General features: G+C 43.1%; 1 protein-coding gene across 6 annotated transcripts in view; it reads left to right on the top strand.

The window, feature by feature from the left end:
- The window catches only part of bcor (BCL6 corepressor), a 274,104-nt gene that overhangs the window by 239,723 nt on the left and 21,057 nt on the right, over positions 1-13,324 (top strand). For all 6 annotated transcript variants that reach the window (XM_067992876.1, XM_067992875.1, XM_067992874.1 and 3 more), the window contains one exon: positions 5,382-5,719. In XM_067992876.1, the coding sequence (XP_067848977.1) occupies positions 5,382-5,719 (338 nt within the window). The remainder of the gene's footprint in view (positions 1-5,381; positions 5,720-13,324) is intronic.

The raw sequence follows: 13,324 nt of genomic DNA, 5'->3' as shown, positions 1-13,324 counted from the left end.
ACAAAGAGTCACTAGATTGATTCCTGGGATGAAAGGGTTGTCTTATGAGGAGAGATTGAGTAGAATGGGCCTATATTCTCTGGAATTTAGAAGAATTATCTCATTGGAATGTATAAAATTCTTGTAGGGCTTGACAGGGTAGATGCTGAGAGGCTGTTTCCCCTGGCTGGAGAGTCTAGATCTAGGGGTCATAGTCTCAAGATAAGGGATTGGCCATTCAGGACCGAGATGAGGAAAAATTTCTTCATTCAGAGGGGTTGTGAATCTTGGGACTTCTCTACCCCAGAGGGCTGTGGGTGCTCAGTCGTTGAGTATATTCAAGACTGAGATCAATAGATTTTTGGACAATAAGGGAATCAAAGGATATGCGGATAGGGCGGGAAAGGGGAGTTGAGGTCAAAGATCAGTCATGATCTTATTGAATGGCAAAGCAGGCTCAAGGGGCCTTATGGCCTACTCCTGCCCCTACTTCTTATGTTCTTAAACAGTCAACTTTCTCCAGTGTTTCCTCATAACTTAGACCTTTGACACTAGCGATCTGCCTCGAGGCTCTTTTCTGCTCTTGAGTATCTTGGTGAGCAGAACTGGATGCAGTATTCAGGGTGTATCTGACTAGAGCACTGTACAGTTTGATCACAACTTCCTCTGAATTATATTCTACTGTTTTGGCTATGTAGTTCAGCATACTATTGCCTTTGTGTTGATCTGCATTGGCTGGACATGTTGAGTGTTGAGTCTACGAAGACTGCTAGGTCTCTTTCAACATTTTCCATAGCTATTTTAACACTATTATTGGAGTAAATGTGCCACTGATTTTCCTTTCTACATGCAGCACTTTGTACTTATCAACACTAAATTTCGCCTGCCACTCTGCACATTTTATCCAATTTGTTCTATACACATTTTATCCAATTTGTTCTATAATTTCTGAGCTGCCACTTTCAATTCCACTGCCCCTCCTAGTTTGGTATCATCTGCAAATTTGAACACTTTGCATTGAGTTATTTCACACATAATCTGGTTCTTCTTCTATATGCATCCCCAGTGGCTGAAACATGGCTGGCTGCTGTGTGTTTGTGAAAAGCTCTTGAGATTGAAGTGGCCCTTGACCTCTGAGCAAGGGCATGAGATGGCCTAGTTGCAGGCTTCGTCACTTTGTCAGTTGCGGGGGCAGCCTGGCCCCGCCTACTTTCTCATATATGTACAGTCATCAACAGGGGTGACAGAAGGCTATGGATGTGTTGCCCTAAGAGACGGCAACATTATTTTTGGCAATTGCACCTGCAGCTACCACCGAGCACTCTTTCCACATGTCCACTGGTCTGTGTGACAGCAGACTCGATGACAACGGTGAAATGAATCAAGTCTTAACAGTGAGAGATGCTAAGACTGGCATAAAGCCTTTGCTATAGTGGACTCTGCTGCAGATAACCCTGGAGTTGCCACATGCCCCATAATGGACTGCAAAGTTTCTATCCTGTGTACCAGCACACCACACCACACCACACATGCATGTTGCGGACTCCTCCAGTAGCCTCTGTGTGCTGAAAGCTACCAGGCAAACTGCCCAATGACTGCAGCAATCTTTCACGCTCAGTAATCATCCTTTTCAAAGCAGGGCCCTTGAATTTGGGGTCCCTATTCTCAACAGCTATGAATGGCCGTGAGCTGACCTTCTGGCCATATGGTTCCTGGTGCTCTATGCATCACCCAGTGCACTCTCTACAAACTCACTACTGTCTACATCCCTTGTTTTATACCTACTTGTGTTGCTGCTTTGCAGAGTTTGATTGAAGGATGCAACCTGCTGTGAGGTGCACGGTTCCTCTACTTCCTTGGCCCCAGTGGTATAACTATAGAAAGAGAACAGGAACAAGAGCTCCAATGCCATGTTCATGACAACTTTGTGAGGTGCAGCATCCAGCTAAATATGTTGCAAGGACCTGTTCTATGCAGTGCGTGCTTCGAGGGCAATGTGTGAGCTACTGAATTGGATGGGGAACAAATGAAAGATAACTGTTGAAAACTTTGAGCCTCTTGCTTCCTCTATGGTCTCCCCTGGATTTGCAGAACCTTCTCCTCAAATGTAGCAAGAGGAATTGGGTTTGGTGGTCCTCCGCCCGTATGCATATTCTCCCTCTTGTTATGCTAAGTCTTCTCCAGGGAAACCAGTTGAATGCATTTAGTACTTATCACCAGTGGTATGAAATATGTTATGTATCATGCTAGTATCCATAGAATCATAGAATCATAGAAGTTACAACATGGAAACAGGCCCTTCGGCCCAACATGTCCATGTCGCCCAATTTATACCACTAAGCTAGCCCCAATTGCCTGCACTTGGCCCATATCCCTCTATACCCATCTTAACCATGTAACTGTCCAAATGCTTTTTAAAAGACAAAATTGTACCCGCCTCTACTACTGCCTCTGGCAGCTCGTTCCTGACACCACCCTTTGAGTGAAAAAATTGCCCCTCTGGACCCTTTTGTATCTCTCCCCTCTCACCTTAAATCTATGCCCCCTCGTTATAGACTCCCCTACCTTTGGGAAAAGATTTTGACTATCTACCTTATCTATGCCCCTCATTATTTTATAGACTTCTATAAGATCACCCCTTAACCTCCTACTCTCCAGGGAAAAAAGTCCCAGTCTGTCTAACCTCTCCCTATAAGTCAAACCATCAAGTCCCGGTAGCATCCTAGTAAATCTTTTCTGCACTCTTTCTAGTTTAATAATATCCTTTCTATAATAGGGTGACCAGAACTGTACACAGTACTCTAAGTGTGGCCTCACCAATACCCTGTACAACTTCAACAAGACATCCCAACTCCTGTATTCAATGTTCTGACCAATGAAACCAAGCATGCCGAATGCCTTCTTCACCACCCTATCCACCTGTGACTCCACTTTCAAGGAGCTATGAACCTGTACTCCTAGATCTCTTTGTTCTATAACTCTCCCCAACGCCCTACCATTAACGGAGTAGGTCCTGGCCCGATTCGATCTACCAAAATGCATCACCTCACACTTATCTAAATTAAACTCCATCTGCCATTCATCGGCCCACTGGCCCAATTTATCAAGATCCCGTTGCAATCCTAGATAACCTTCTTCACTGTCCACAATGCCACCAATCTTGGTGTCATCTGCAAACTTACTAACCATGCCTCCTAAATTCTCATCCAAATCATTAATATAAATAACAAATAACAGCGGACCCAGCACCGATCCCTGGGGCACACCGCTGGACACAGGCATCCAGTTTGAAAAACAACCCTCTACAACCACCCTCTGTCTTCTGTCGTCAAGCCAATTTTGTATCCAATTGGCTACCTCACCTTGGATCCCATGAGATTTAACCTTATGTAACAACCTACCATGCGGTACCTTGTCAAAGGCTTTGCTGAAGTCCATGTAGACCACGTCTACTGCACAGCCCTCATCTATCTTCTTGGTTACCCCTTCAAAAAACTCAATCAAATTCGTGAGACATGATTTTCCTCTCACAAAACCATGCTGACTGTTCCTAATTAGTCCCTGCCTCTCCAAATGCCTGTAGATCCTGTCCCTCAGAATACCCTCTAACAACTTACCCACTACAGATGTCAGGCTCACCGGTCTGTAGTTCCCAGGCTTTTCCCTGCCGCCCTTCTTAAACAAAGGCACAACATTTGCTACCCTCCAATCTTCAGGCACCTCACCTGTAGCGGTGGATGATTCAAATATCTCTGCTAAGGGACCCGCAATTTCCTCCCTAACCTCCCATAACGTCCTGGGATACATTTCATCAGGTCCCGGAGATTTATCTACCTTGATGCGCGTTAAGACTTCCAGCACCTCCCTCTCTGTAATATGTACACTCCTCAAGACATCACTATTTATTTCCCCAAGTTCCCTAACATCCATGCCTTTCTCAACCGTAAATACCGATATGAAATATTCATTCAGGATCTCACCCATCTCTTGTGGTTCTGCACATAGATGACCTTGTTGATCCTTAAGAGGCCCTACTCTCTCCCTAGTTACTCTTTTGCCCTTTATGTATTTGTAGAAGCTCTTTGGATTCTCCTTTGCCTTATCTGCCAAAGCAATCTCATGTCCCCTTTTTGCCCTCCTGATTTCTCTCTTAACTCTACTCCGGCAATCTCTATACTCTTCAAGGGATCCACTTGATCCCAGCTGCCTATGCATGTCATATGCCTCCTTCTTCTTTTTGACTAGGGCCTCAATCTCCCGAGTCATCCAAGGTTCCCTACTTCTACCAGCCTTGCCCTTCACTTTATAAGGGCAAGGCTGGTAGTACATAAAGGGCAAAAGAGTAACTAGGGAGAGAGTAGGGCCTCTTAAGGATCAACAAGGTCATAGCTGTTGATATGACAGAAATGTACATCATGTAGATACTGTACATAGAAGTAGTTGTCAGGGGGTGAAGTAGTTGAGGATGTTAGTGAAAGAGGTATTGATGGGGAAGGAAAGTGCTGGGAACTGTACTTGAGGGCATATTGAAGAACCATCGGAAGTCAGAAAAGTAGTGTAAGAATGTTTGGGTGGGAGGGAGCCTTTCATTCCATTCATATTTAAATCATTGGATATTAATGAGGTTACAGTAGAGTACCCTACCTTGGCACACACTAGTGAGGTCATTAAACTTCTGGCATTGAAGCTAGAACTGTTGCACTGTGCTGCTAGTATTGACGGTATCTGCCACTTCCTGACAACGAACCTAACCCACCCTGCAACTCATCTGATGTTCATCAGTGCAAAAAAGGACCTCCTCTTTCCGCAACAATTGCTGCAACAAAACTTCCACTACCGTGTCAGAAACGGGGGCCCAGTTGCTACCACAACTGCTCACTAACATGGATCTTTGCTTTGAGAAGCGAATTCCACCCTCCACCCAAAACTGCAGCATTGTCCTTTTAAAGCAGACCTTTCCACCCCCTAATCTGTGAACAACCAATCTATGCTAATGTACTGAACCTAAAATTGCAGGCAGGTTCAGAACGGATCAGGTTGGCCATTTGCAAACATTGCACTGCCCTGCTTACATAGGGGTGCCGAGTTGATGCAAAAATCAGACTTGTTCTCTAATCTATGGACATGCGCTTTATAGTAAGCTCACATGAAATGTCCTTTAATTTTGGAACGCTGTATTCTGCTGCTGACCACTGACTGATATCTCATCCATGTAAAATACCATGTTGCTTGTGAAGTTTCCAACCACATCTACAGAATGATTAAAAAAATTAAAATTGTGGTCAGTCGTCAAATTATATAAATTGACTAGTTTGTTGGTATTGTCCTAAGGTTATGAAAACCATTAGTTATGTCTAAGTTTCAAGAACTGATTACTGAAAATTATGTAAACATTTTTTTAGGTTTCTCTACACCTCCAGTATCTCCAAGGAAAAGGACAGTTGCATCTGGCACAACAAGCAGCAACTGGCAAATACAGCCAAACTCAACCAACACACCAGTGTCCCGATCATCAACTAAACGGCAAAGAAACAAGGAAAGCCGTAAGCTGGGTGTCTTGTGTTCTGGAGAGGAAGAGGACCATCTGTGTTCACCAGTTTCACCAAAGTATTCAAACACGGAACGAGAGAAACCTTCAGGAAAGCGCCAGTGTAAAACAAAACACCTAACGCGTCAGGATAAAAGAAGGTCATCGCTGACAGCAGATGACTCAACTGATGTTGAGAGCTCAGAAGACAAGGTATAAGCTTAATTTATTTGTATTTTCATGCAGGATATGATGTGTAGCAGTTACAGGCATGAAGCACAGCTTCTGTAACAAATTTGCATCATCCTCTGGTACAGATAAAGGTCACAATAAGACGACAAGAATCATAATATTTGTTACTTAATTATGTGATGGCAGATTGTGCGTAAACATCCTCAGTAATTTTAAAACAATTCATCCAATATTGATTATCATATGGCCAAGCTCCTCTGATGGTTCAGTGAGAAATTACACTAATTGGTGTGGTATTGAGTCACCCAGACCACAAAGGTTCCAGATTTGATTCTTGATCTGTGCAGAGTTATTTGATGTCAGCCAGGGCACCAGTTGGGGCAGTACCATTAACCTCAGTACCATCAGATTGGGAAAGGGAAAGATCAGCAATGTTTCCTGCTTCTGAATGCTACACAGTGACCCTAGCTGGAAAATATTTGTTGACAAGAGGTGAAGGTAGGATTGGGCTCTGATGTGATGGCCCCAGTAGTTGAATGGCTTGTCAAAACTCACTGAAGAATGGACACTTGAATGAGGTATTGGAAGGCTGCTCATGGAACTGTACCCCATTATTCTCATAAGACTCTGAGTAGAATTCCATTCTAAACTGAGTTAGGGTGAGATTTCAGCAGAGGCACTCCCAGTTATTCTCTTTCTTTATCTTTGCCTGTTAACATGCCACAGGATCATAGTATACCAACTGCTGAGAATGGAGATGGGGAAATCTTGATCCAGTGCTGCCAGGAACACTAAGGGGGAAAAATTGGATAGGGGCCATTTTTGGGCGTAAGTAGCGTGATGTGCTATTATCCCACGCCCAATGGCCCCTGCACAGGTAGGACGCAAGTTTCGGCCCACCCGAGGACTCACTTGCGATCAGTGATCTATTCCAGGCCTTGCACGTGGAATCAATGCAATTCACCATTTCCACCACCAGGGGGAGCTCAATCTCTTAACGGAAGAATGTTTCTTCGAAATCTCTTAAAGGTAGCTGGTACCTGTTATTTGCTGAAAATAACAGTCTGAACAGAGATCAGACATCGCACACGTAAAACACAGATGCAGATCCCATCCCTACGTTTACACACTGATGAGTTATGTTCAAACATTGAATCCCACATCCCACATCCTCCAATCTGCACACCAGACCTCACCAATCTGCCGATCTGACTTGGTACCAGGCCTAGTGAGAGTGCATGCACCAAGGTTCTCTGCTGATGCACTAGAGACCTTGGTGCAAGAGGTGGACAGAAGGAGGGACATCCTATATCCGATGGGGGGGGGGGGGTGGCGGCAAGAGGCCCACCAGACATATATCCAAAAGGCAGTGGGGGACTAATTCAATGCCAGACGCACAGCATCATGAACATGGATGCAGTGCAGGAAGAAGTTCAATGCTTTGACATGAGTGGTCAAGGTGAGTGAGGTCAACTGTCAAGTGGTGTCTCATACCAACTGCACCACACACTACACCCCCCATCACCCACATACCAACAAACTCTTTCCATCAGTACTCAACTCTGCGAATCAGATGCCTCCTCTCACCCTTACACATTACCACTGTTGCAAGCCACCCACCCACAACTCACAGGCCACACACACTGGCAGGTATTCAACCAAGACAGGCACATCACCCAGACACACATCCCGCTTTATTGCAGGAGACGATGGCGCATATCAGGAGGCAGCAAATGGCAGTGGCATTTAGCCCCTCGAGCCTCTTCTGCCTTTCAATGAGATCATGGTGGACCTGTGACCTCATTCCATATATCCACCTTAGCCCCATATCCCTTAATACCCTTGGTTCACAGAAATCTAATAATCTCAGATTTAACATTCACAAGTGAGCTAGCATCAACTGCCGTTTGCAGAAGAGTGTTCCAAATGTCTCTCACCCTTTGCGTGTAGAACCATTTCCTAACTTCACTCCTGCACGACCTGGTTCTAAATATTAGGCTATGTCCCTGTGTCCTCGTATCCAAGTGCAGGAGACCTCTAAAAACAGTTGTAAATGTCTGGGCAGCCAGAAGCAGTATTCCAGCCACTAACCTGTAAATCCTGCATGGTCCCTTTAAATAGCGCTGGTAGAGGGTTCATTCAGATGGTCGTGATTAAGACTGTGCGTTGAGTTGAGCGTTAAGTCCCAAAATGGTATCTATCACATTAAATTAGCGTTGCACACTGATTGATGCCATTTTCTCCCTACTTTACATGATTCCAGAGTTCATTAACTGTGCCTGTGCTAACTCCTATACTGAGATGGCGTCCGGCGCACGTCACGCTGTGCATCCAAGACGCCATCTTGGATGTCAGAGAGGCTGTGTAGCACTGAAACAATGGGTGCTAAATGGCCCAATTTAGCGCCCATAGCCTTATTTTTCGGCACTATATAGGCTTCATCACTACATTGCTGTTTTGTCACCACTATAGTGGCGTAGCAGAGGCACTGCACCCTCACTTTTAGTATTGTTGGGTGTATAAATAAATATTTTGTCTTGTGTGTACTTAAATATGTTTTCTTAATTTTTCTCATCTGAGGGAGCATTGCCCCTTTGAAAAGAAATACTTGCACTTATATAGCGCCTTCTTACATCTCTCAGAAATGTCACAAAGCATTTTTAGTACTCAATTAGTATTTCCGCCATACCCTCTGAGTCCTTTGTAACCTGTTCTTGAGTATCCTTCAATGGCCCAATAACTACAACCATCCTCCTTTGTCCCAGATTGTAATGAAAAGCATTTTCAATGGATGCTCATTACCTCATTGGTGAGCATATTAAAATATCAATCCCTTCTTTGTCCCGATGGCTCCAGCATGTGGTTCTAAGGTGGATTTTAAACCTTTATGAACTTACTTTCACATAAAACTAACACTTCAATATAAATCATATCCAAATCTCTTCTGTGGAGAAATGGTCGAAAATCTTGAAATGCAACATAAGCTAAATAGAAGTGTCACTGTTGTATAATAGTGAACTATACAAGATAGGAAAGTCCCAGATTTAATCCTTAGTCTGTGATGTGTTAAACCATCTTAGTCAAGATACTAGTAGGAGCGTTACCTTAGTGTCCCCAATATAGGGAAGGAGAAATCATTGAGGGGTTCCATTCTTCATCACTACACCGGTCACTGCTAAAAGATATGTGTGTATAGAATTCAGATGAGGACAGGATTGGGCACAGTTTGAAGAATGGCTACTTGGTGACTTTCCAGAGGGACTTCAGAGGCCATAGATCCATATGCAGTGTGAGTCACTACCTTTGGGGTGGGGGGGGGTCAGAAGAAGAGAAAATATACTATTGTTTAACTTTTCTCTACTGAAATGTGCAATACAGTATTAATTATTTTCTTCCAACTAATCAAGTCCATCTAATGCACCTGTCAGATATTAATACAGCTTGGGTTTCAAAAATCAACTTACAAAATTTTATTTCATCTAATTTTTTAATTGTGTACAATTAATTTAAAAGTTGGATAAAAAGAGGTTTATTGTGTTATACATTTTGAAATCATTTCATTTGTCAGTTACACATGGATGGAAACAATTAATGGTAATTACACAATTTAACATAAATTTCCTGGTTCCTTGTTTTCTTGGTTAGCAATTCTGTCACACACATCTGTAGGGCTTGTTTGGTTAATGTAGAACAGAACTTGCTAAGGATCCAATTACAAGTCATGCGCCACTTCCAATATTCGTCGTGTAAGATTTTGCCATGTGCTACCATATGACCAATAGCTTTAGGGATATGCCACACAATGATATTTTTAAGTTCTTTTTGCGGAACGAAAGGGCAAATTTTGTGAAAGTTTAGGATTCTGCAAAACCTATTATAATCTGGAGTCCTGTCCTAAGTGGGATTGGAGTTCAAATATATATTGTGGACATGTTTTTCTACATTGTAGGGAGTAATTCCTCCCCTTCCCCTCCCCGCCCCCCCTCTCCAATCCACATTTATCTCTATAGAGTTTTTTTAAAACTTCCATTGCAGAATGGAAAATTGAACACTTTACCGAATTTGTTGCTGGGGAAAAAGGGCAACTATACTATTGTCCATACTATGTACAATTTCTTCTGCCTGCTTATACTACAGGCTATACAGATCACATTCAGTACAGATCAGGATGACTAGAACTGAATGTGGATTTCTTGGGTTTCCAACAATAGTTGCCCAGATTCAGCTACTATATTGTGCTGAACATTATTAATCTATTAACCTAACAAATGCAGAGTTTTTCTTTACTACAAAAAATAGATAAATGAGTCACCTTGGCCATTTATATTGGTTTAATGCAAACTTCTCTGTCTTGCAGCTCAGTCCGCTTCTGAGATCAAGAGGTGGGAGATTTTGCTTCACATTGCAAACTAACATAGTAACTCAGCACTTGGCCAGTGTGATTCACAGTGCAAGTCGCAACTGAAATATGAATAGTAGTTCAATGCAAGTGACTGAAATGTTAATTAGAGATCGTTTGATGTTGGATACTCAAATTGTATATATAGTTTTACATAGTATCAGGAGTCCAATTATCCTATAATGCAGTTCCAGTGTTTTTATCAACTGAAGGTTTAAATGAGATTTGGCACACTTTAATTGTGAAAAGAACGGGATTTTTGAAAACTTCTCAAACACAATGCCCTTTACTTTCAGTACCTTAAGTAATCTTGTTTCAAAACTTCAATAAAATGCTTTTAATATAAGTTTCTTTTTCTTGTAATATATAATGATCTGGAAACTGCTGCCAGCATAAAGCATTATGCCAATGACATTTGAGCAACAGGGGGCAGAAATGTCAGTAGTGTGGTACAGTTCTTTTGTTTTCTGACACGAACAGTTTCGCTGGAGGGTGAAAGTGATGTGTGAGCTCTAAAGAGCTCAAAACATGTAATGCAGTAATTAAGGGCTAGAATGGGTATTTGGTGGGACTCTCCCCATATTGTACGAATGAATTCTAATACGCTGCATTAATCTCACCAACAGGTGTTAAGGGAAAGGCTGCAGAGAGAAAGTTTGTGTCCTTGTTTTTTAAGATTGAAATTTTCTTTCCACTTTCTAGCTTTGTTACCACTACAGGCACTGCATATGAGTGCTCTAGTAGCATTAAACATGGTAAAGGAGGACCAGCAAGTGCAGGGAAGACCTGCCCGTGATATCACATTGTATTCGTGGCATACTATCAAACCACATAACTCCACTGCACAATGGATTTCCTATACCAAGCATAGCTATCTTGTAATGGCAATAGAGATGCGCATAAGGAGGCTGAGACTTTACGGGGAGGCATTGACTCAGCTGTGCCATCTCCTTCATGAAGATCCCTATACTTAATGTAACATTTGTATGGCAGTAGCAATCAACATGGCCACGAATTTATATGCGCCAGACTCCTTCCAGATTAGTGTTGGGGTCAACTGCACACAGATGTATTAAGGTGGCTACAGATGCATCTGACCAAAGGCAGCAATGTGTAAGGGCAACACAATCCAACAGATCTGCTGGATTTCCCAGAGTTCAGAGTGTCATCAACTGCACTTATTGCCATTTAGTACCTCGGACAGGGTGGGGTGGGGCGGAATTTAACCTTGCTTCACCAGTTTTTTGGGCAAAAAAATTAAGTTTGGAGAGACTAATTTTGGGTTGTGATCTCTCGCGTCCGATCTCCCCCAGAAATGTACCAACTTCCAAATTGGTGTGCAGGGTGCCCGCCTGAAACAGCTGTTAGGCAGCCGGAATTTGCAAATCAGGGTCCTACCACCAATTTTAGAACCCCGGTGCAAAATCGGAGAGCAAATGGGCGGATCATGCGCCGTCCAGTTTTCCGGGTCTTCAGTAGTCCTTAAAGTGGACCGTGCAGGATGGCCACAAAAGCTGAGCAAACTTTTTAATAGTTTGACGTTCTGTGGAGCCAGCAGGAGCAGAAGTTCTCCTCCTGGCTCCACAAAAATAGTGCGAGCCGCTGCTGGCCCAGGCTCGCCCCCCTCCGCTTCGTCCTTCCACCCCCTCCCAGGACCTACCAGGGCTGGCTTGGTGTTGGAGTCGCCCAAAATTCCTAATGCCTCAACCAACAAAAGCTGGATCAGGATGCCCCATTGGCGTCCGCGACTCACTGGTTTCATACAGGTGAGGCCCAATTTCGAGCAGGTCTCAGGCCAACTTCTTTGGGTGTGTATTCACATTGCATCTGCCATTTTGTGTTGGTAATGATGCGAGTTGAATTTCTCTCCGAATGACCCAAAAGGGAGTTTATGTACCCATCATAGGGATGATATGTGTCTTAGTACTGAATCATGTAAGTCATTGCCTGCTGCCCTGGAAGTTTTCACAATGATTCATTTTAAGACAATCTATTATGCCACCCATATTTAAAGAGGAATGACAAGTAGGAAGATGGCATCACAAGTGGGAATTTGTTATCTGGGAGACCAAGGCTGCTCTTTGCATGGCACCCATACACTGACCATGGACCGAAATGGGCCCAGGTGCAACAAAGCTCATTCTACACCCAGAATTATTATTAAATATATCATTGGTATCTTGAAGCAATTTTTCACAAGTCTGGATTGATCAGATAGCCTTGCAACACAACCCCCAGGGTTTCCAGAATAATTGTCCCCTGCATGCTCCGTAACTTTGCCATGAAATGAGACCTCAGCATGCATCTTGAAGACCAGAATGGAAAAGGAATAATAGATTAGATCGGTGAAAATGCTAATGAGGAATTAGCAGCAGTACCAGCAATGCAGCAAGGAAAACTGATGCACCAAGTATTAAGTGCAGATGCCTTCACAAGAGTGCCGCTGCGACACCATTTCTTAAATCATATTTACCAAATAACAGCCCAACCACTTTGAGATAAACTTTCACATTCAGTTCTTCAATTGCCATCTATTGCTACCTTAAGCTGGACTCCTGTTGTAACCAGACGAAAATGTAATTCACACAATGTTCAAATCAGTTGCACATCATTTCCTTTATTATGTACTGCATATTGGCTGCTTGAGTTGGCATGATGCTGTCCCTTAGTGCTTGCGCTTTGATTCAGATATGTGACACCTAATCTAGCACTCCTCCAAAGCGATTCCCCTGTGAGAAGAATGAGTATGTTGGCTGACTGCAGGTTTTCACTGATAGTGTGCCAGGATACTGGTGACCCGAGATCTCTCTGGGCTGTGCATTGTGAGTGCTCTGCATATGAATCAGCCACATTCAAGACTGTGGTGGCTATCTGGTTTTGCCTGCTTTAGGTTACCTCCTCCCATATATGGTGCACCAAGTGCTTCTGGATAGGGTGACCATCAGTCCTTCAAATCATGTGCCTTGTCTTCCAGAGTCTCTGCAGAAGAGTTTTAAGATCCTAGCCTGTCAAACTAACAGTTCTCATTCAATAACAACTAAATCTTAAGCAGTTTGTTAGTTAACTTTGCCTTAGTGCTATTTTGTGTGCTTAAGTGCCTCCTAATTGCAGTTCACAGCTGATGTAGAGAAATAATACTGTTATTTTTCCATTGGCTAGCCTACAGACAAACAATATTTACTGTACACTAGCAGGAATATATAACCCCTGAAACATTTAGTAATCCA

This window comes from Heptranchias perlo, chromosome 11 (genome assembly GCF_035084215.1).
Source record: "Heptranchias perlo isolate sHepPer1 chromosome 11, sHepPer1.hap1, whole genome shotgun sequence".
Taxonomy (NCBI): Eukaryota; Metazoa; Chordata; class Chondrichthyes; order Hexanchiformes; family Hexanchidae; genus Heptranchias; species Heptranchias perlo.
The sequence above is the reverse complement of the archived record's forward strand: the minus strand, read 5'-3'. Positions and strand labels throughout refer to the sequence as shown.